We start from the raw sequence: 23,441 nt of genomic DNA on the forward strand, positions 1-23,441 counted from the left end.
CCTCACTTGTGAAGATAAATGTCATATCAGACTTAAGCCATCACCTATACAGCCAGACATTCAGGTCATGCACAGAGTTCCCTACCAATGCTCCCTTGGCTGAACGACATGGGCTTTGCTTAGCTCTTCAGACAAAAGCTTTGTTTCTGTCTTTTCAATGCCGACGCGCCAGTAAAATGTCACGTCTCCGCGGCGGAGGAGATGACGACCTTCACTCCTGCCAGGTCTCTCTTTTGGAATGGGTGAAAAGGGATAATTCACCATTCAGACGCAAGGGGCCCAATCCTGCGCACACTTACTCACGTGAGTAGACCCAGCAAAATCAACGGGGCTAGTTCCAGGAGAAAGAATTTTCAGCACAAGGCCTTTGCTGACTCTGCAATGGAGGCCACGTAGTTTCCATCTAACGCTGCCATTCGGAAGGAAAATGTTGCTGTCTAGTACTAGACCAGAATGTTTAGGGACACGTGTTCAGGAGGGTGGCGGAGTCTGAATTGTGCATGGGGAATCCGTGTTCACATAGCCCCCCCGCCCCGCGTATTTGCATGTGCCAGCTGGGTGTCTGTCTATGCAAAGGAGGCTCTGCAGGCACCAAGCCCTGTTTGTGTGTGCAAAGGCAGGTGTGCGTGGGTGCATTTTTCCTATGCTCATTTCAGCCTTTGCTTTTTGAAAAATTTGTTTCTTTGGGGCAAACCCTTCTCCTCCCCCCTCTGCAGCTGCAGGGGGTCTGCTGCTGGGAGACAGGTGGGGCCGCACCACTCATGTGGTGGGGGACAGGGCTTGGAGAGTGGAACCCAGCTTCCCGGGCTCCCTGTGAGTTGTCAATGGGGATGCTTCATGCAGGGTAAGGGCAAGGCCCAGAGGGGTTGGGGACCTGGGAATCCAGCGCTACGTGAATTCTGCAGCCCTTCCCCCTCACCTCAGAGGGCAGGAACTAGGGCCACACAACTGGCTGCAGCAGCTGCTGGGGAGGAAGTCTGCTGCTGCTCCATGGCTGGTGGAGCTAGAGGAGAGGACACCCCACCCCCTGAGATACTGAGCTTGGAAATGACATCTCCTTTCAACTCACAATTAAAGGCTGTGGGACCTGCCCTGCAGGGTCCCCATGAGCGTAGTGCGCTGAAGGGTTGGCGGGATCGAGCCCTTTGTTTCCAAACACAAGTCACAGTCCATCAAAGCCAGGCCTGAGCTTCTGCCCCCAAAGTCTGCAGTCTAAGCCCAGCTCTGCAGTTTGAACCTGACCAGCGTCTCTCTGGAGAGATCAGACGGGAGAGGGAATCTCTCTTTTTGGACCAACTTCTGGTGGGGAGAGAGAAGTTGGTCCAGTAGAAGACATTACCCCATCCACCTTGTCTCACTGATGTCCTGAGACCGACCCGGCTACAGCAACCCTGCATACATGCATCTCGTTGCCATAGGAAATTCCACCATGGTGAGCTGAGCACAGCACCCACCAGTCACCTTCTCTGGGGCCCTTGCTTGCACTTAAGCTTTGTTACAGATAAACAGAACCAGTTTGCATCCCGTACCAAGTAACGCTGATGAGAACCTGTCCAGGCCTTGGGCTGTCTGAATCATGGTGTCCAGGCGCTGTTCAGACTTGGCCATTGCAAGATGAGTATCTGCAGGGACACAACAGTGGCAGAAGGCAGTAGTTTGGCCTTTTGTTAGTTCCTGGGGAAGGGGAGAGAGTTATCAACCTCACTGTAATAAGGAATCTTTTGGCAGTGAGGACTCTTGTTCTGGATACCCTGAGGTAACCATTTGACCTAATCGTCTCACATGGTGAATCACATTGATTACATTTTGCCCCACATCTCTCTGCCGGCCAAAGACTAGAACTCCAGCTGACTGCGGTGGGAACAGGATTAACCCCCGAAGAGGCAACCCAATCTCGAGCCAAGGGACACACCCAAAAATATCAGCGGAAGCGTGTCCAGTTGTGGAGCTGGTGTCTCCAGTAATAAATCTGCATGATTCAGCTTTTCTGATGTAACTAACTGACAATAAAACAGGGAAATAAAGTCCAGTCTGTTGTAGACTGGAGGAAGTTTAGGTGATAGAGGTAAAATTGGGTCTAAAATCATAGACTCATAGACTCATAGGCTCTCGAGAGGTCACCTGGTCCAGTCCCCGGCACTCAAGGCAGGACTAAGTATTATCTAGACCATCCCTGACAGGTGTTTGTCCAACCTGCTCTTAAAAATCTCCAATGATGGAGACTCCACAACCTCCCTAGGCAGTTCATTCCAGTGCTTAACTACCCTGACAGGTAGGAAGTTTTTCCTAATGTCCAACCTAAACCTCCCTTGCTGCAATTTAAGCCCATTGCTTCTTGTCCTATCCTCAGAGGTTAAGGAGAATAATTTGTCTGCCTTCTCCTTGTAGCAACCTTTTATGTACTTGAAAACTGTTATCATGTTCCCTGTCAGTCTTCTCTTCTCCAGACTAAACAAACCCAGTTTTTTCAATCTTCCTTCATAGGTCAGGTTTTCTAGACCTTTAATCATTCTTGTGGCTCTTCTGTGGACTTTCTTCAAATTGTCCACATCTTTCCTGAAAAGTGATGCCCAGAACTGGATACAGTGCTTCAGTTGAGGCCTGAGTAGCGCGGAAGAATTACTTCTTGTGTCTTGCTTATAACACTCCTGATAATACAGCCCAGAATAATGTTCCCCTTTTTTTTGCAACAGTGTTACACTGTTGACTCATATTTAGCTTGTGATCCACTATGACCCCCAGATCCCTTTCTGCAGTACTATCAGAAGGGAGTAAAATGTCATATGGGAGTAAAATTGGGTCTAAATGAGTGACATTGGAGAGATGGCACTTCTGTTCTAAGGCTGAATTGGGTCAGAGTAGGATGCCTGAATGAAAGTCCCATTGTTTTCTTGGGGAAAAGTCCCGCTGGTCAACATCATTTCTTCATGGCTGCCTTGACAGGTCCTCTCCAGCAGGGGCTGCTGTGTCATGACATGGATCGTGCTAAAGAGGCTTCAGAAAGGAGGTCTTGGGGAATTATCATATTAAAAAACAAAATACAAATAATCCATGTGTGTGTCAAATGCTCCACAACAACGCACACAGGCAAGCCACCTGACAAGCCCGACAGTTACACAGGAGGCCGGGCTTATTTCTCGTAGAAACGCATGAACAGCTGTTCCTTTTTCTACTGGCCCTTGCACTAAAGGAACAACAACTTTGTAGTGGAATTGGTATGTGGGGAGGGAAACTTCTTCATATGTGTGTATGTGTGTGTGTGTGTGTGTGTGTGTGTGTGTGTGTGTGTGTGTTATTCAAGATGCAAGGGGAGGCATTTAAAAAGTTTTCTGTGCTGATAGATTTTGCAATTGAGCATCTGATTTCTTGTTTTAAAAAGTCTCAAGCCATGCCCTCTTGTAATCCTGGCAGCAGCAAGAACTTGTGAGAGGCCTCTGTAGGGACTAAAGTTGGAAGAACTCAACACAGAGCAAGCCCCGAAGAAGGGAGAATGGAACCACAGAGCGCCACAGACAAAGGGAAAATATAAAAGCGAGAGAAAGAAAAGGGAGAGGTGTGGAGCATGTTAACACACACACACACACACACAGAGAGTCCTGGGCAGGGGCAGTTGATCATTGCTCTCTGTGCCTCTGAAAGGTGGATCCGTTTTGCTTCTTCTAGAAGATATTAAATTCGATTTGCATTTTCCACATTGCAACCCCCCACTCGGCCCTTCCCCAAAGAGGGGGAGAGGAAAAAACCCACCCAGAAGAAATGCAGCAATCCGGCTGCGTGCACCGTGACATCTGCCGCGAAGCCGGCGGGGATTGCAGCAGTAGTGGAGCGCCCCCTGCAGGGCGCGGCCGGGAGGTGCGGCCAGCCCGCCCGGCTCATCGGGCATAGGCTGAGAAGAGCGGAGTGGGAGCTCAGTCAGACGGGAGGCGAGGCAGGGAGCGGAGCGGAGCGGCCGGGGCTGCTGGCGATTGGACACCATCAGGAGGAAGCCCTCGCTGAACCGACCGAGCGCTGCTGGGCTCGCGGCGGGGGCGGGAGGGTGCAGCGCACCGCACCGCGCCGGACCCGGGAGTTAGCCAAGAGCCCGCAGAAAGGCGGGTTTGCGAGGAGGGAGCAGCGGAGGCGAGATGCACCGGGAAGTACGAGCCGCTCTGCCTCGCAGGACCCGGGAGCCGGCAGCCTGCTGGGGGCTGGCCATGCACTAAAGGACCCGGCCGGGGGCTTCCCCTGCGCGCACGCCTGACCGCCAGCTTTGGAGCGGGTGGGATCGCCTCGCACCTCCAGGCGCCCCGGGGAAGGAAGAAACCCCCTGCGCCCGGAACCCCTCGGAGCTCGCCCGGGGGCTGCAGCCGGGCAAGGCGGATCCGGGCTCGGCAGACCCGCTCCCCCACCGGCGCTTTCGGGGCAGGGGTCGCTACGGGCGGAGCTGCCCGAAGGGGAGGTGGCGGGGAGACGGGCACCGAGAGTCGGCTGCGGGGCGCCTGGTGCAGCGGGAGGAGGAGCAGGGGGCGGCGGCTCGCCAGCCTGACAGCTCGGGGAAGTTGTCCGAGGGAGATTACACGGCGGAGCCCGCCCCAGATGGCACTGGGCAGAGGCGAGCGGAGGAGGCGGCGGCGCTAGCGGAGTCCCCCGGGCTGGAGAGAGACGGAGCCGGCGAGCCAACGGGCTACACAATAGGGGCGGAGCAGATCGCCGCAAAGAGCAGCCCCCCGTGCGCCCTGGGGCTCCCTGGCCGCGAGGTCGCCTCGCTCCATGGCCCCCAGCCGGAGGGATGAGCCCCGACGGGCGTGAAGGGGGCAGAGAGAAAATGAGAAGCCAGGCGAGAGCGGGGGGTCTGCCCGGGCAGCCAGCGGGCAGGAGGTGAAGAGCGCCCCGGGGGGACGGCGGCCGGTGCCGCCAGCGCCACATACCAAAGAACCCGGGCCCCGCGCAGCGCAGCGCAACGCCCGGCGCTTCCTTTCCCCTCTCCTGGCTGGCGAAGAGCCCCAGGGCCAGCGGCGGCCGGACTGCGCCGGGGCAGCGCGCAAAAGGAGCGCAGAGACTGAGGACCGCGCTCCCCAGGGGAGCTCAGCGCGCCCGGGAGAGGGGAGCGCCCAGCCCCCGCAGGAAGCCTCGGGCAGGTGCCCGGGGCATGGGAACAAGGGCGCAGCCCCCTGTTGGACCCCGCGCTTCGGCCCCTGCGCCCCGCAGCCCGCTTGGATTAACTCCCGTTGGGTTTTGCTAGAAAGCCGAGCAGCGCACCCGCCGCCTCTGGATCCCGGCTGTCTCCGGGCGTGTGAAATTACCTCACGGCTCCTTCCCGACCTCCGGCCAGTAAGTCCCTCTCCTCCCCACGGGGGAACGTGCGCGCGCGCGTGGAAGTGCCGTGGGACTGGCGTGCAGGGGCAGCCCTCTGCCCTCGCCGGCCGTGGGAGCTGTCCCCGGCGGCTCGCGGGGGTTGGCTTGCCCTCCAGGTGCGGGGCTCCTGCAGGAGGGGCTGCGGGGCAGGGGCGGAGGACGCGGGCTCTTTAAACTTTCCTTCCAGGCAGACAGGGGCCAGTCCCTCATGCCGGTCCTGCTGAGCGCCAAATGGGGGGGGAGGGATTACCCCCCCTTGCAGACAAAGGCAGGGAGCGATCCTCCTGGGGCTGCGTGGGCAGGCGGGATCCCCCCACCCCCACGGAGGCTTGGGTTCATTAGACAATTAGTTGAGAGCAGGAAGGCTCCTGCCTGTCCCCATCCCCGCGTGGTGGGTGGGAAGATGCGGGGCTCAGATCCCGGCTGGCGGGGTGCCTGTGGGGGCGGGGGGTGGAGGGGATGCAGCAGGTGAGGGGGCCGGCAGCGGACAGACAGAGGCACTCGGGGCTCGGGCTCCACGGCCACACAGCTGGTTTGATTCCTGCTCCAGCTGGCCCCAGCCCCGACGGGTTCTCCCCGCCCGGTGGCCCGAGCTCTCTGCCAGGCAGCGGGACACTCCGCGGGAGCTGGGGATTGGCAGTGTGGGGGGAGAGCAAGTGTTTCTTCCGTGGGGCTAGGGAGGAGCCAGGCGAGTGAAAGAACTTGGGGGGGGGGGTAATCCCCCCTGCCAGGCTGCCAAGAGCCAGGTCTGTCCTGCCTAGTGATCTGGGCAGTGGTAGGTTGGTTCGTGGTAGGTTTTCAATGGCAGGCGGCATGTGCCACAAAGCTGCGGTGTTAGAGACCATTGTCCACAGGACGAAGCTGGGAAGTCAATAAAGGGTCAGAAAAGACAGTGGAGCAACTGACCTGCCCCCCGTAGACTGTTCTCCCAGCTGCCACCAGAGCTGGAGTGGTCCCCACCAAACACTTGGCTCAGGGCAGTGCCTGAGACAGCATTTAGCATGGCCGTGCCCGGGCGGAACCTCTCTGATTCCCAGCAGCAGTCAATATTTGTTTTAGGGCAGTGCCCCAAGCCCTAGGCAGGGTCCACCCCCCTTGTGCTGCACAAACAGAGCAAAGCCACCACCCCTGCCCTGAAGATCTCACCGTCTTAATAGCCAAGGTTCCCCTGAGGGCCACATGTGGGGACAGACAGTTAGACAGCAGGGCCACCAGACATACAGTGCAGGGGAGAGAGGGAAAGGAGAGAAGCATTTCCCTTTCAAGGGAGCTCTTCTGTACTTTGCTGTGGCTGGGAATGTTCCCTCAGGCCTGGGAGCCTGGTGCCCAAATGTGGGGTGCCCAGTTCTAGAACCTGTTCAAGGGCCTGGCTTCCAGAAGGGGGGGAGGTGCTGGGCACTTCCTGAGAATCAACCCCCTGGAAGGAGTCCATTACCCCCCCCCCACCACCACCCCTCATGGAGGTACCTAACATCAGTAGTCACTCTGGAAAATGACAGTCTGCGACCATCGAAGAATGGTGGTTTGTTTGGGGCCTGATGCTGCAGTCCTCACTCAGGCAACTCTCCAACTGATGTCTGGAGGAATTTTGCCTGAGGAAGGACTGCAGGGTTTGGCGTTGCCCTTTTCTTCTGCCATGGACCAGAAGCCAGTCCTGGGCTGAGAGCACAGGGTCCGTGTTCTCTCCTTTGCGAAGTGGAGTGTCCTGTGTGGATGCTTTCCCGAAGCCCCGAGGCTGGTGTTTGAACACTCCATAATCTGACACGGCCACCAGTTCCACAGGGAAGCGGCCTCATTTTGTGCCCACCTGCAGCAAATCTCTCCCATTTTTGCTTCACAAATTTTCCCTTTCTGCACGACTGGAAGAAGTCATTTTCCTCCCTGAACGAATGGCTGCAAGAGCGGTGAGCCAGCCGCTCCTCAGAGGCATAAGAAACCGTCAGCTCCACATCAGACTTTCAGAGTGGCTGACTGATTGATTTAGACTTAGTGGTGAGGAGATGCATAATTCTTCTCAGGAGACTTTCTGAGTCATAAGGAAGAAACCGAGGGCTAATTGAGATACATGTGTATGTGCTACAAAACAATTTGATGTAGGTTTTAAAACAAGGGCTGCTTAGGAGGAATCCAGCTATCTGAATTTGCCTTAACATGCTTCTGATCAAAGTAATTAACCAGTGTAAGAATCTGTCCCGTGTTTTCCGTTCAGTGTCCCTGGCTTGCAGAATTTCATTAAAGATCTGTCTTCTGGAGTATCCAGTCTTCCTGCTCAGCAGTCTGTCCAGTGTGTCTTAATGGCGCATTTGGTTCTGATGCAGCAGTTGTGGCCCGAGGAAAAACAGCAATTCAAAATATTCCCCGCAATATCCAGGAATCCAAATCACTTTTTAACATGACGAGCCAAGGCCCCGTTTCAGTAGTTCAGTCCCACTGGTTTATTGTGGAGGGCTAAGTGCATTGCGCCAAATCATTCGGCACTGCAGGTTGTGTCCTTCCCAATCTGAGCTTGCAGCCAAGTATATGTGTGTTTTTATTTCAACAATGGATTGTGGTGCTGGATAGCCACTGAAATGACTAGAGATGTGGTAAAGGGATGGGTCAGCTTGACAACCAAAGGCCTGGAAAGAAGCTCATTTCCTTATATCCTTATGTCTTGAGAAGAGAGAGAATTTTATACAACCAAATTGTCCTTTGCTCTTTTTTACATTTTATTTTACTCTCATCTTGGGCAATGAAAATCAGTGAGGTCAATTTCACTTCTGTTTAGAGTCAGTTTCATCTTTAGGTTCTTGTTAAGTATTTCCCTTTCAAATACTGCAGGGGAATGCTCATTTGATTAGAAACAACTCTTTTTGTTGTTTTTTCCTTCTTTTTTTAGCCGATGAAACCTTTCTACTGATCTTAGGTTTTCACAAAAAGCTTGTTTTTACAACGTTTTAATTTTGGGTCAGATGTGAGTTGATGGTGTCCGTTATGTTGAGCAATGGTCTCGTCTGCCTTTAGTTTAGAAAGAACATCTATGCATGCTCCCTCTGTTGTACTCTCCCAATGCCTGTCCAAGAACAATTCTGCCTTTAATTAAAAGGGAATAATAATCCTTTGTTCTTTTATCCGAGGATCTCAAAGCACTTTGCAAACAACAGTTCTCAAAACCCCCCAGTGAGGTAGAGGTCAATATCGCTATTTACAATGGAGATGACTAAGAGACAAAGAAGTTCAGTGACTTTTCCAAAACCACAGGCAGAAGCTAAGGATGGAACCAAAAAGTCCTGCTTCCCAATCCTTTGCGCTAACCACTAGACTCCCGCAGCAACAAACTGAAGTAGTGATCTTGGGGAGGAAGTTGTGAAAGTCAGTGCTGACTTGGAGAGATGTTTACTGAGACTTGACATGTGGGTTTTTTAAAAAAAATGTTATACATCATTTTTATGACTTATACTCTATTTGTTTGCTATGCTGGGAAATGACTTATGTGGGGTCAGTTGGGGACAGGCTGAGTTTTACCTCTCGAGACACAAAGAAGGAAAGTCCTCTTTGATTTGAAATGTATTTCCCTTCACATAAAAATAGAAGTTAGAGTTTTGCTTTTGTTTTGATTTGTGGGACTTTACAGTGAGCCAGAGAGTCACTGGGAAGGAAAACAAAGATGAATTTTGCTGTACAGAGAAGGGTTTTTCTGTCCACTGCTTCCAGTCAGAGTCAGCCCATGTCCCATCCAGCAGGTAAGGTTTTACTCTTTACCTGTGGTTAGTGGCATTTTTAGCACTCTTTCCCTTCCTTCTAACTTGGGTAAGGCTGTTCTAGGGAGCCCAGGAAAGTGACCATGCTATCGGTAGGGTTATGTACAGAACCCCCCTTTGCTGTCCTTTATTACAAAAGGGAGGCCTCACTCCAAACCTGTTTTCACACACACTAATCTCTGGGGCTCTTGTGTTTTGATATTTTGAGGCAAGTAGTTTAAAAATGCATGCTTGTGAAGCTGAATTCATAGAGCGATGTAACATGCAAGACATTCATTGCACGTCATTTTAAGATTCTTGCTCTTTTTCACTTCTTGTGTTTTGGGTCTTTGTACCCCGTTTGAACCCGGACAGACTGAGATGCATGGGTATGCCAGACACGGGAAAGAGACCTGGTGGGAAGGAGCTCTTGGATCAGGGAAGCCTCCCACCACGGTAAAGAAAGAGGCCCTGAGGTGGTGGTATAGGCAACCAGGAACAAGGTGGTCAAATGTTCCTGCCTCAGCCGGTAACAATCATATCCCAAAGTGCACTCTCCAGCTGCAAGTGAGGGCATTTCGGAGTCATTGCTGATCTGGCTGGCTGGTTGCTGACTGCGGAAAGGTGCAGTTTTTTGTTTCATTGTGAAGCCCCGTAACTGAGGAGTGGGTGATGAGCAACACAAATCTCCTTTTGGTCCAGTGCTGCCCACGAGCTTACAGTGTATCAGAGGTTATGAACAGCTAAACAAAGCCGACCTGATATCCCCTGAGAGCTAGTGGCAACACATTCCTAAGGGGGAAACAGGGACAGGAGGACACGATTTTGGCTGTGATCACAGCAGCTCTCCCAAGCTAAGTGTAGCTGGACTAGTCAGTTCTTGGATGGGAACCGTCATAGGAAAATCCAGGGTGCTGAAGGAAGTGGAGTCAGTGCGTTGGTAGATGGCACTCTTCTCTCTCAGACCATGTGGAGCCAGTGCCACTACAGAAATGGTGTTAAGGGGCCTCCAGAGGTCTTTTGGAGGAAGAGGCCATAAAATGTAGATCTTGAGCACAGGCCCTCATTAAAGATGCCCTGGTGTTTCAACTGTAGTGTTATTTGTCCTAGTCACATTCCAGGGGTCCCATTCACCATTCCTGCACCGTTGTGCAATAACTTACACTGGTGCAAAAAGCATGTAAAATGCTGCCAAATCAGATTGCACTAGTGTAACTGACTACAGAAGGCCAGGGGTGAATTGGCTCTGGTAATTATGTTCAGCCTTCCTAAGTTCCCCTTGCAGTTTCACGTGGCTATAGTATCTTCTCCACTTCCTGTCCTAAACCGTTGTAGAACTTTGCAGTGCTCTGTTAAACAGCTGCTGCCTTCCACCCTGTGGCGTGTGAAGCACATTCCAGTGTCAGAACTGTTTGTGAAGCGCTATGAGACCCTTTGGGATGAAAGGGGCTACGTGAATGTAAGTTATTGCATTATTTGATGGAGGTCAATGGATTGTTAGTGAACTGGACCGAGAATAAAGGGCTGCCTAATAGGACAGGAAACAGCAGTTCTGTAAGTGGACAGGCTGCGACTGTGAGAAATGCCGTCATGTTTGCAGTTGGGATTACATTCCAGTGGAATGGGCCATCACCAGCGTTCCAGCCAGCACAAAACCATGGCTATTGGGGGAAAACAGCAACATGCGCATTAGACTGTTGTCACATTTCAGTGTTTATCAGACGTGATAAATGAGAATTTTGTCTCCGTCTAATTGCTGTGATGAGCTGAAAAGCCAGCAGTGTGTTTTCAGATGAGTGCGTCTGCAGTTTGCAGCAAGAAACTGCTGCGAAGGCCGGGCCTGATCCCACCCCCGCTCCATGGCCGCCCAGCCATGGCAAAACTCCCATGGGACTCTGCAGCAGGTCCTCAGAAAGAACCAAGCCCTTATTCCTCTGCGGCAGCTTCTTTGTAAGCAAGCCAAACTCCAACGCCACCACCAAGCCAAAGCAAACACGTTAGCATCCGCTGCATTCCCGCTGCCTCCCATTGCAGTTTGGGAGAGCTAAGAGGAGCCATTGGAACAATCCCTTCGCTCCTCCATTTACACCAGTGCAGTGTGGCGTAGAACGCGAGGTAGTGTTGGACAGGCTCTTTGCACTGGTGCAGGGCAGTGGGGAGTCGGCCCTGATTTCTAGGGAATTCCTGACTCCAGGCGATAGGTCTGTCCTCCACAAGGGCTTTGGGACTGATTAGGAACATGGGCCACGGACTCCAGCACCTGGGGCCTGATTTTTTCCTTCACCTGAAGACCACTTTACACTGACATTTGCACTCCCTTTACATCACCTGAGTGCTGAAACGTCACCTTCGTGTAACGCAGGATCGGGCCCATGGCATGCATTCTGCATTTCAGAGGACTGAGGGGCACGAGTCGCCCAGAGAGGAGACGCACTGTGGGCCCATGTGTGTTTCACCTGAAATATCGCTCATTACTTCTTAGCATCCCCTGAGGGCCGGATCCTGCACCCATGTAAGTCAATAGCCAAGCTCCCACTTTGAGTCCAGCGGTGCAGGATCAGTCCCAACGTGCAGTTCTGTTCTTACGAGTGACTGAAACAAGGACACTGGGGCGGGGCTCTAGGGTGATTGTCTGTTAGTGCCCCCAGATTAGAGGGGCTCAGTTTATCTGTAACAATAGCTCCTTTGATCTGCCAGTGCTGGACGCTCTCTCTGGGATCTGTGGGTTCTTTCCACCTTGCACGTCATCGGTGGAATAACGATCAATCAGCCAAAATCTGTGACACCTGGGCAGCCCCACTGAGGATCACTTGTGGTGGATGGCCAGCCCTGTGGTGGGCAGTGGGGAATACCTGGGTGTAGGTGTCACCCGTTGAGGGAACGTGGCCCTGCGATTGGAGCGGCAGGTGGCTGTGCTGTTGATAATGCATGAGAAGAAAGGCCCAGATCCTCAAAAGGCATTTAGGCACCTCACTCCAACTGATTTCAATGGGAAAGACTGGGCCAGACCGACTCTGTCTCTCTCCTCAGAGCTGCGTTGGCTCTGCAGGGCTTAGGAGAACTTAAACAACTTATTTTTGTCACTCAAGTGAGCTGCTCCGATTTGAAATCTGCCCAGGGTCAGTTCTGCCGAGTAACTCTGGGCCGTGTTTACTGACCCACACTTTCAGCTGAGAACAGGTACTACCACCCGCCGTATGGCCCATTGCTTTCAATCACATGGAGGCAAAGCTCCCGGCCTCCAGCTTCTTACGGCTGCATGACAGCGAGATCAATAATGTCTCTGCTGAGCAATGGGGCAAAGAAGCGAGAGGCGGCTTTGGATGAACCCCTCAGGCCTGAATTCTCTTTGACACGAAGGACCCTTGGCGTTCATTTGGCAGTGAAAAGGGCCCTTCCCGTGAATGTGAATGTCATTTATGCTCCCTTTCCACTGCCAGCGTGGGGCAAAGAGCCCCAGTGAAATCACAATCTGATCCTGAATGTTTAAAGCCCAAGCCTACCCCTACGGATGGCAGGAGGAGTTTTGCAATTACAGAATCAGGCCTTTAATATGACTAGTGAAAACTCCTGCCGGAGCCTTTCCCACGCCTGACCCCTCCAGCCCCACCCAGGGTGTTCTCGACAGAAAGGGCCCATCTTGTTTTTAATATGGATAGTCAATCGGATAGCAGCCCCACCTTTATGTACCCACACCTTTCCTTTGGAAGATGCACAGCAAATACTTCCGGAAAGCATGCAAGGCACTTCCTGTTCAGTTTGCAACATTCCTGTTGATTCCCCCTCCCCCGTTATTTTATTAAATCTCAAACAGACAAAAATGTGTTCAAATTGAACACAAGACTTTAAAAAAGAGAACCCCAGAGACTCCAACAGCCCATGTGCCGTCAGCAGCCTGGCTCTGCCCCTCTTGAAGTCAATAGGAGCTTGGCTTCTGCCGTCAATAGGGGCAGAATCGGGCCCTGCCGTTTTATAGAATGCGACTAACATTCGGCAATTTGCAGACTCCGGGGCCTGATCCTGTAAACAAGCTCACATGGCACTCCCGCTCATTAGGCCTCGAGAGCACTCTAGAGTTCTGGCATCTTCCTGGCTCACCAACTCTACTCCTCCCACCCTCTCCACCTCCTTCCTCCACTGCTCTCTCTGCACACGAGCTCGCCAGTTCCTTCCAAGAGAAAATGGACAAAACACGACCTGATCTTCCCCCTCCGCTCGGCAGCGACTCTCTCCTGCCACAGCTGCAGACGCTTCTCAGCTGCTTTCTTCCACTTGCCCCAGTGACCCCATCTCCTGAACTGCCCCCACCTCCTCTCATCCCTGCCTTACTCTCCTTCGCTTCTCACTCTCCTCTGGCTCTTCCCCCTCACAATACCAACGTGCTTCAGTCTCCCCCATCTTAAAGCACCTCTCTTTGACCCCGCTGGTCTCTCCAGCCACCCCCATCTCCCTTCTCCGGCTCAGCTCTAAGCTCATTGAATGCACTGGCTGGAGTCCCTCTCCTCTAATGTCACCCGAGACCCTCTCCAGTCCAGCTCTCTGCCCCTTGCATGCCCCAGAAACTGCTCTTGCCAAGGTCTCTAATGAGTCCAAGCCCAGTACCAGTACTCCAGCCGCATCCTTCGTCACCTGGCAGCTGCGTCCAACACAGCCAGTCCTGCTTTACTTCTGGAAATCCTGTCCTCCCTTGGCTTCCATGATGCTGGCCTCTCCTGGTTCTGTGCCGGCCTCTCTAATCATTCCTTAAGCGTGTCCTTCAGAGGATCCCCCCCCTCCCTCTTCCAGCTTTCTGTAGGGGTTCCACAGGGCTCTGTCCCTGGTCCCCTCCTCTTCTCCCTCTGCACCATATCTCTGGGGTATCTCATCTGCAAACACAAAGTCAACCTCCACCTCTGTGCTGATGGCTCACAGATCTGTTCTGCTCCAGACCTGTCGCCTTCCCTCCAAACCAGGATCTCAGCCTGTCTCTCTGACGTCTCCTCATGGATGTCTAGCATCAGGTCAAGTCCAACGTGGCTAAAACGGAGCTCCTAATCTTCCCCCGCCCCCCAACCTCCTTTCTTGATCGCTGTGGACAACTCCGCCATCCTGCCCGTCACACAAGCCCCTCATCTGGGCGTCAGCTTTGATTCAGACCTCTCTCTAGGTCTTCATACCCAGGCGATGTCTAAATCTTGCCAATTCGTTCTGCAGAATATCTCTGCATATGGTCTTTCCTATCCACCCAGGCAGTTCAAACTGGCATCAGGGTCTCATCATCTCAATTTCTGCCACAGCCTTTTCTCTGGCCTTGACAAATGCAGCCTTGCCTTGCAGACCCACTCAGAACACTGCTGCAAAGATTGTTCTCCTAGCCCCTGGCTTTGAGCACGTCCCTCCTCTCTTCGAAGCCCTCCACTGGCTCCCCCTTCTCTACAGAAACTGCCTGTCTTTGCTCTTCCCTACCTGTCATCTCGCAGTTGGTATCGAAATGCAAACTCCCACTTCCAGCTGGCCCATTCGACCAGCCTCCAGCACCTGCTTGTTCCATTTTCCTGCTTTCTCCCAGGTTGCCCCTCATGCTTGGGAGAATCTCCCCATAAACATCTGCAAAGCTCCCTCCTCCTCTTCCTTCAAATCCTTCCTTGATACGTGAATGAGAATCTCTTTGGGGGCAGAACCACTGGCTTTGGTTCTGTGTTTGTACAGCTCCTAGCCCCAGTGGGTCCTGGCCCTGAACTAGGTCTCCTAGGTGCTACGGAAATACAAATAACAAATCCTGATGATAACAACTGAGGACTCTTCTCAGAGCCCAGCAGATCAGAAACCAAGAGGAGGGGAACCAACAAGTGCAAGGAAAGTCCATGGGTCACCCCTGCCTCATGCCAGCGCTCTGACAGCGATCAGTAGCGTATGTCAGGCGAGCGGGATTTGGCCCCGTAGGCAGCAATGTAAACTCCGTCACCCGCCAGTCCCGTCTCCACGGAAGCTGCTCCTTTCTGTGGCCTCCATTCCCTGTGTTTTTTGCATCCAAGACTCTCTTTGCATCGCTGTGGCAGGTGTCCCTCCAGCCGGCTCCCTGCCCTGCTGAGGCTGGGAATTGTTCGAGATGATGCCAATGTCTCTCCCCACGACTGTCCAGGATACTTAGCCAACATGTTCCTATTGATTTCAGTGGAACCTTTGAAATCGGGGTCAAGCTTGTCACCAGCCTTGGACTACAAGCTCTTTGGGGTGGGAACTGGCTCTGGCATTGTGTGTTTATAGTTCCTAGCACGACAGGGCCCCGATCCCGGACTGGGGTCTCTAGGGGCCAGATCAAAGGCCTTTAGGCACCGAAATACCTTTGGAAATGTGGCCACAATAGAAATAATAACCCAGCATTCTAGCAAGGCTGGAGGAGTGACTCTCACGGGCAGATCGCAGGACCCCCCTCGGCGGCGAGGCCTGTAGGAAATCGGTTGCTTGGAGGGACAGATGGGGAGAGCCGTGTGTTCATAATAACCAAGAGGAATTTGTGTTTGTGCATCTATGGCTGTAAAAATGGTGCGTCGTTGTATTTGATTGGCTCTCGCTCCTCCCCACCCTCCATATATCACTTGTCTTCTTGGGTGGGGCAGGAGCCGGGCATCTGACCCTGCTCCTGCTGAAAGCAGTGACAAAACTGTTGACTTCGGCGGCGGATCAGGCCCTAGGTCTTTGCATATGGCTGTACAGCCCGGCACAACGGGGCCCCAGTCCTGACTGGTGCCCTGCTCTCTTGTAATACAGACATTAACAACCCATTTCCTGGGTGTGCCCAGCCTCCTTCTGCCAACAGCATCCAAGAGGTTAACCCTGACGAGCTATCGGGAAAAGCTCCTAGTCTGGGGGCAAGAGAAGGCAAAGGCTGGGTGGGTTTTTGTGTTGCCGCCTGGTGTCAGGACTCAGGCTACTTGCCAAGCCCCCGAAAGGACTGCTGTCCCCAGCAGCGCCTGACCACCGAGCAGGCATGTCAGAACACGCTCCGGGGGCCTGCAGTGCTCCAGGCGTGTACGGCCGGATCCCGTTGCTCTGTTTACTCACAGTGTTTAGTGAGTGTGTTTAAGATCCAGGAGCGCCAGACAGCTGGTAAATAGCATGAGGGGGTGTGTGTGTCTTTTGTCATGTGACTCCATCATTAAGCACTAAGCTGCCCACCTGTTCCTCCCGGAAGTGACACAGCGTCTCAGTCCAGTTTCCAGGTAACAGCTGACGGGATGGGCTAGTGGCTGGCACTGGTGGCGAGGACAATCGCTAAGGTGAAATCTGGTTGTGGGTGCCCAGCAGGAAGACCCGTTGGGCCTGGTTGTCAGAGGTGCTGGGCCCCCGGGGGGTTGGGAACAAACTTCCCTTGTGAGCAGAGTCCTCCAGATGAATCCGCTGGGCTTGCTGCACCTTCCACCCTGAACTGATATGGCGATTCCTACAACCGCCCGTGAGAGACAGAGTCACTGCTCAGCTCCTGCCCGAGGGACCCCACTCCCTTTCCTGCCACACTGGCTCGAACCCCCTGCAAGACCTCGTAGCCTCAGACGCTCCAATGGGCAATACCTGGGTTGAACCCGAGATGGTTTTATAGGCCAGGCTGAAATGCACAAAATACTCCCTTGTCAAATGTGCCCTGTAAGGAAACCCGCTCCCCGCTGCGGCTGCTCCCCGGACCCATCTGCTTGCTTGGAGAGCTTCCCACAACTGTGATGCTGAGGGAGGAGGGTGAGGAGAGTCTAGTCCAAATCAGCCAGCAGCACGAGGGATCGCTTAGCAATACCAGTGCAGGCATCTATTCCAGACAGGCTTGGTTTGAACGGTGCAATAAACACCCCGCAGCCAAAAGCACTGGAGGGTGGTGGAAGGAGGGGCCTAGTGGGAGGAATTCACACCCGTGCGCAGTTAAAAAAACACCTTCCTGGGGCCAAATGCATCCATGGTGCAGCCCCATCACCTTTGGTGCAATTACACCAGGGATGCATTTGGTCCACAATGAAGATGATGAGGTGGGCAGGCAAAGTCAAGTCCCCTTTGCCCTGCCTCCATAACCACCTCCATGTCTGTGGGGCAAAGGCCCGGTGATTTCGTTCTGCAGGCATCCTGCTGACGACATTTGCAGGCAGAGACACCACTCCCCTTCCACAGGCCCGCCCTCGGCATGACTGTACTCATCAACCGTAGCATCTCTCTGCTGCTGGGGCCAACTCAGACCCGATGTTTCCAGGTGGGACACTGTTAGCACCCACGGAGCTGTACCCACTTGCCCCCCTTGCCCCCTGGCTCTCGCACTGACAAAGCAGAGGTGGGAGGCGTATTCCGGGGGAAGCCGCAGACCTGTTCTCCGTGGTATAACGTAACAATAGAGCACGCTGTGGTCCCAGCCGCCCTTAATAATCCAGCGCTTAGTATCTGGAGCGATTCCTGCTGGAACCATCCACCAGCTTTGACTGTCTAACATCTTCAGCCCAGCAACATGTAGGGTTGGGCCGCGCGGGTTGCTGGTGCTGAAGATGTGTCTGTGCAGATGACGCTCTCCGGGACAGTTATTCTCCCCTCCGGGCTTTCTCAGCAGCCGCCTGCGTGCTCCGTGTCTCTGACACTTCGGTTGTGAGCCATCCTGGGTAGTGAACATGGTTACCTAGCCGCTCCCTCTGCCTCAGATCGCAGGGTGGGGCTGATGCACCGGGGAGAAGGGGGGCAACCTCCTGCACCAACCCCTCCTCACCCCCCATGGGCAATGCAGAGCTGCGGCTTAAAAGCCACAATTAGCCCTGGCTGTGTGGGTGTGCTGTCCCCGGGGGAGGGTGAGCCGCACTGTCGGGAGGAGCTGGGGCTGTTAGGAATTCCACTGCCCGTCACAGACACTCTTTGCTCTCCCTGGTAGGGGTGGAAGGACCCTTGGCTACAGAGTCCCTGTGTTCATGCAGGGGCAGGGGGTCCTCCTGGAGCAGAGACCCTGCCAGGGTTTGCAATATCTGGAGCATAATTCAGAGTGCCCAGTGCAATCAACAGCACAGCTGGGCTTGGCAGCCCATTTCCCACGTACTCCCCGGGCCAGGGCGTTCTCTTAGTCCTCATCCCCCAGGGAGTCACCTGACGAGGTTAGCCTGCTCCATCGACTGGGCTCCTGGGGACCGGAGCTAAGTCCCTGTTAATCAGGCTTGGGGAAGCCTTATGGTGAGCCGGCTGGCGAGGAGGGAGGCGGGCGTGCCATCCTGGACTGTCCTCTGGTGGGCAGGGCCAGTCTCGGGTTGGTGGGGCACGTGGGGGGAGGGGTAAGCGTGCATGCTGCAGGCGAATGGCTCTCCAAGGTGAACCCACTCCCCGCGAGATCCTGGCCAGGAGGCGAGGCCTCCGCGTAGCGGCTGTGAAGTGAGCCGAAATCCCCGGAGCTGGCTACGAGCCATTGTTTTCACCAGCCACCTTAATCCATCATTATCTGGGCATATTTCGGATCCTTGCCAAGAGCAAGGTGGGGAGGGGAGCGGGAGGGGGGAGGGCGTGTGCATCACGCTTTCCCTATTCCCATGCCATCCTTTCTGCTGCCTGTGTGTAATTAACAGAGTAATTAAAAACAGGAGGAGTTAATTGGTATTCATTTATGTGGCAGATGTTTTTAATTGAGATACGAAACAATTTACCTGTTTACATAAACAATAGCGAATGAAGGCTTGTAAAACAGAGATTTAAAAAAAAAAGAAAAGAATTAAAATGATTTCCTTTTCTCACCAAACTGGCTTCTCACTGGAAAGCAACAGCCAGGACGCTAGCAGACGCTGCTGAATTGATGGCAGAGAATTAGGGTGTGGTTATTATTTATCTGAGTTACAGTTGCCTTAGACTGAGATCAGGGCCCCTGTGCAAAGACATAGTGAGATTCCCGCAGAGCTCACCATCTAAATAGACAGGACACACAAAGGGTGAGAGGGGAAAGGTCACGCAGCAGGTTATTGGCAGACTGGGAATAGACCCAGATCTCCTGGCTCCCAGTCCAGTGCACTGGCCGCTAGCTCACGCTGTCTCTGCAGTGCCTGTTGGGTTTTTGAAGTACATTTATCCCCAGAGGAGTGTGTCAGTCTGAAGTGGGTCCAGCTGTTAAATTTGGATTGGGTCCTCCTTAGAGGCGTTTGGGTTCGTAGGCTGGCCCATCTCTAACACACATAGTAACTGAGGGTTATTTGTCGGACGACAATGAGGAAACAAAGAGGAACGGGATCTCTGGAATTGGCAGACTAGAAGAAAGTGAGTCCATGTAGTCCTTGCAAAACGGATTGAATCAAGGCTCCATAGTTAATGTTAAATAAATCTTGCAAAGTGAGATGCAAATTCCTGGGGCAAGTGGCTCTGGAGTGCTGTCGTCTCATGGTGAAATGACTCGCGTTCCCGAGCGCAGCCAGCGGGTGGAGCCCTCCTCCGCTGAGGCTGCTCCGCCTGTCTCGCGATGGAACAAAAGCTCTCTCGTTTCATCCCCGTTGCCAGATTAGCCCGGTGTGTGTTCATGGGTCAGGACGCAGGGGCCCAAGGGCGTGGAGTACAGTTGTGAAAGGAGGTGCCTAATTCTCCAAGGACAGGCCTGGCTGTGTGGGGATCTGCTAGGACCTGCCAGCTCAAGGCCAACCCACTGTAACGAGAACGTTTTGTCAGAGCCATGGCCCACACGGGGGAGCGCAGGAGATGGGGCTGCTCATGTCGGTGGGGCAGCCGGGGAGGCTCTGCCTGCAGGAACCTTAGGGCAATAACGCTCGGCCAACAGCTCGGGCCTGGTTTCAGGGAGGTGGATTGGGCCCCTCAGTGCTTGCGCTCGCCCCTGCGGTGTCTGGGGTGGCCGTGGTGCTCCGAGCTCTCGCCCAGCCCTGGGCCGGTTCTAGGCCTGGCTTTGGGCCTTTGCAGAAGGGGCTTTCTGGAAAAGATCAACTTGAGGCCGTTGGCCCCTGGTTTAAAAAAAAGAACTTAAGAAAATGCCAAGTCACCATCCCGCCTGCCTCCTGGTGCCTGTGACGGGGAGGCGGCCCAAGAGCCCTGTCTGATGAAGGGAGGTGTCCAGGAGGCAGTGCTGTCGCTGCTGGGAGGAATGGTGCCGGGACTGGGGAAGTCACAGAGAGAGCCAGCATCCCCCAGCAGCCTGTGGGGAGACTTTTCCCCCAGTCGGACTCCTGCACTGATCTGGGCAGGGAGATGTCAGCATGGGATTCCCCATGGCCAACAGGCCCTGCCCTCCCTGCTGGGCTGTGCATTTCATTGCTGGTAGTTTGCGGCCTCGGGGAAGCTCAGGATCTGCAAAAAAGCTGGACATGCACAAGTCCATGGGGCCGGATCTAATGCATCCGAGGGTGCAGAGGGAGTTGGCGGATGTGATTGCAGAGCCATTGGCCAGTATCTTTGAAAACTCGTGGCGACCGGGGGAGGCCCTGGAGGATTGGAAAAAGGCAAATGTAGTGCCCATCTTTAAAAAAGGGAAGAAGGAGAATATGGGGAACTAGAGACTGGTCAGCCTCACCTCGGTCCCTGGAAAAATCATGAAGCAGGTCCTCAAGGAATCCATTTTGAAGCACTTGGAGGAGAGGAAGGTGATCAGGAACAGTCAACATGGACTCACCAAGGGCAAGTTGTGCCTGACCAACCCGATTGCCTTCTATGACGAGATAACTGGCTCTGTGGCTATGGGGAAAGTGGTGGACGTGTTATACCTTGACTTTAGCAAAGCCTTTGATACGGTCTCCCACAGTATTCTTGCCAGCAAGTTAAAAAAGTATGAATTGGATGAATGGACTATAAAGTGGATAGAAATATCGCTAGATCGTCGGGCTCAACGGGTAGCAATCAACAGCTCTATGTCTAGTTGGCAGCCGGTATCAAGCAGAGTGCCCCAGGGGTCAGTCCTGGGGCCAGTTTTGTTTAACATCTTCATTAATGATCTGGATGATGGGATGGATTGCACCCTCAGCAAGTTCGTGGATGATACTAAGCTGGGGGGAGAGGTAGATATGCTGGAGGGTAGGGATGGGGTCCAGAGTGACCTAGACAAATTAGAGGATTGGGCTAAAAGAAATCTGATGAGGTTCAACAAGGACAAGTGCAGAGTCCTTAGGACGGAAGAATCCCATGCACCGCTACAGGCTGGGGACCGACTGGCTAAGCGGCACTTCTGCAGAAAAGGACCTGGGGATTACAGTGGATGAGAAGCTGGATATGAGTCAGCAGTGTGCCCTCATTGCCAAGAAGGTTAATGGCATATTGGGTTGCATTAGTAGGAGCATTGCCAGCACATCGAGGGAAGTGATTATTCCCCTCTGTTTGGCACTGGTGAGGCCACATCTGGAGTATTGCGTCCAGTTTTGGGGCCCCCCACTGTAGAAGGGATGTGGACAAATTGGAGAGAGTCCAGAGGAGGGCAACGAAAATGATCAGGGGGCTGGAGCACATGACTTATGAGGAGAGGCTGAGGGAACTGGGATTGTTTAGTCTGCAGAAGAGAAGAGTGAGGGGGGATTTGATAGCAGCCTTCAGCTACCTGAAGGGGGGTTCCAAAGAGGATGGATCTAGACTGTTCTCAGTGATAGCAGATGACAGAACAAGGAGCAATGGTCTCAAGTTGCAGTGGGGGAGGTCTAGGTTGGATATTAGGAAACACTATTTCACTAGGAGGGTGGTGAAGCACTGGAATGGGTTCCCTAGGGAGGTGGTGGAGTCTCCTTCCTTGGAGGTTGTTAAGGCTCGGCTTGACAAAGCCCTGGCTGGGATGATTTAGTTGGGGATTGGTCCTGCTCTGAGCAGGGGCTTGGACTAGATACCTCCTGAGGTCCCTTCCCACCCGGATAGTCTCTGATTCTGTGATCTGTCTGTGTGTTTCTAATGCCAGGTCCACGCCCGTATAACACGGGACTGTTTAACATAGTGCTTGCCAGAGGTCAGGTGCTGGGTGAGCCCAGGGCTCAGCGGGGTTTGTGGCCAGTCAGGACTTCTGAAAGCAGACTGGAAAACAGACCAGACCTGCTCTGCACCGACGGGCTGCAGAGGACCTAGCTGGGCTGTTCCGTCGCGGAGGGCTCCACCGGGAGGGGTGAACTTAACCTGATCCAGGCACGCTGATGCAAACGCAGTTAGTTCGGAAGGCTTGCTGCAATGCGGCGCCAGTCAGTCAGGACCCAGTGTAACTAAACCAAAAGAAGCCAAATGTCGCCTTTGGCACTGGCTTCACTGGATCGGTTTAAAAGCCGACTCCGGTGATACCGGTGCCATTTTCTCGTGTGGCCAAGCTGGGAATCAAGGACCCGCCCATCCCGCCCTCAGGCACAGAGTAACGTCTTGTTCCATGTTCTCCTTGTGCCCGGGCACCACATGTCTGGTTGGTGAGATGCTGGTGAGGCACCTAGGCCCACCTCCCTAAGATAGCCACAGAGAGCAGGAAGGGGCCTCGCTGGAAGGCAGAGTCTCCGCAGATTGAACTCAGCCAGACACAGGAAGCTCTGAGCTGCGAAGGGGCAGAACGCCCCAGGTAAGCGGGTCCCAATGATCTCCCAGGTTACCCCAGTAGCCTCCTTCGGCAGCCTAGTCAGGTACCGCCAAGGCCTATGTCTTGGCTGGTGAGAAGTTGAGTCGTTAAACGTGACAGCCCGAATTGCTCTCTTCCAGGAGGCTGTAACGGCACAGACAGGGTTTGCCTGGGCAGTAAAGGGCACTTTCCATCACTGTCTTTGGGTCTGGGAACTGAGTGACACTGAACTTAGGAGGGAGCGGGGTGGAGACGGGAGGTTTGGACACCTGAGCTGTTCCAGAGCCCTTCTGTCATTGCTCTATGTCAGCCTCTGAGCACATCTGGTTCCCGGCTTTCCTGCAGCGTTTGTTATGTCCCAATTTCAAAAGCATGGGAGCGTCGAAAGCCAGGCTTCATTTATATGATGCATGGGAGTTGAATTGATTTGATATGATTTAAAAAGGCGTCATTTGTCCTGACACAGACTTAGAACAAACTGAAAGCAACTGCGCCTGCTCCCCTGCCCCCGCCCACTGGGCTCCCCAAAATGTGCCACTTCAGATGAGCTGCACAATGTTGTCATGGCAAAAAAACCCCAAGGCATCTGCTCAGAGCATGGCTGTGGGACTCCCCCGCTGGGACCTGGGTATCGCTCTGGGAGGACATGAAGGAAGGAGATGGCTCTGGAGAATGGGGCTGGGGAAGGCTCTGGGCCTAGCGCTGCAGGGACGGTTGAGTTCCGGATTCTGCTGCATGCTTTGTTAACGAGCCTTTGTGTCCTCAGCTCGTTAGCCGTTTGCTTTTCTTCTGACCTCAGACTGCATCAGTCTCGTTTATTTCTGCTCTGACCGTGAGCTTGGCTCGTCCGGGGCCTGCCCCCGCCCGGCACAGAGCAGAGAGCTGGCCGTGCAAACACCGGGGGGACG

At 53.9% G+C, this 23,441-nt stretch overlaps 1 protein-coding gene across 10 annotated transcripts in view; it reads left to right on the top strand.

Moving 5' to 3' along the window:
• The window catches only part of CBFA2T3 (CBFA2/RUNX1 partner transcriptional co-repressor 3), a 121,182-nt gene that overhangs the window by 41,400 nt on the left and 56,341 nt on the right, over positions 1–23,441 (top strand). The window contains exon 2 of one of the 10 annotated variants that reach the window (XM_054049025.1): positions 8,948–9,056. The exons of 8 other annotated variants lie outside the window; for them this stretch is intronic. In XM_054049025.1, the coding sequence (XP_053905000.1) occupies positions 8,981–9,056 (76 nt within the window). In that variant the 5' untranslated portion in view covers positions 8,948–8,980. Of the gene's footprint in view, positions 1–3,947; positions 5,311–8,947; positions 9,057–23,441 lie in introns of those variants that run through there. One more of the 10 variants, XM_054049027.1, reaches the window with a different exon arrangement.

Source organism: Malaclemys terrapin, chromosome 14 (assembly GCF_027887155.1).
Source record: "Malaclemys terrapin pileata isolate rMalTer1 chromosome 14, rMalTer1.hap1, whole genome shotgun sequence".
In the NCBI taxonomy this organism is placed as follows: domain Eukaryota; kingdom Metazoa; phylum Chordata; order Testudines; family Emydidae; genus Malaclemys; species Malaclemys terrapin.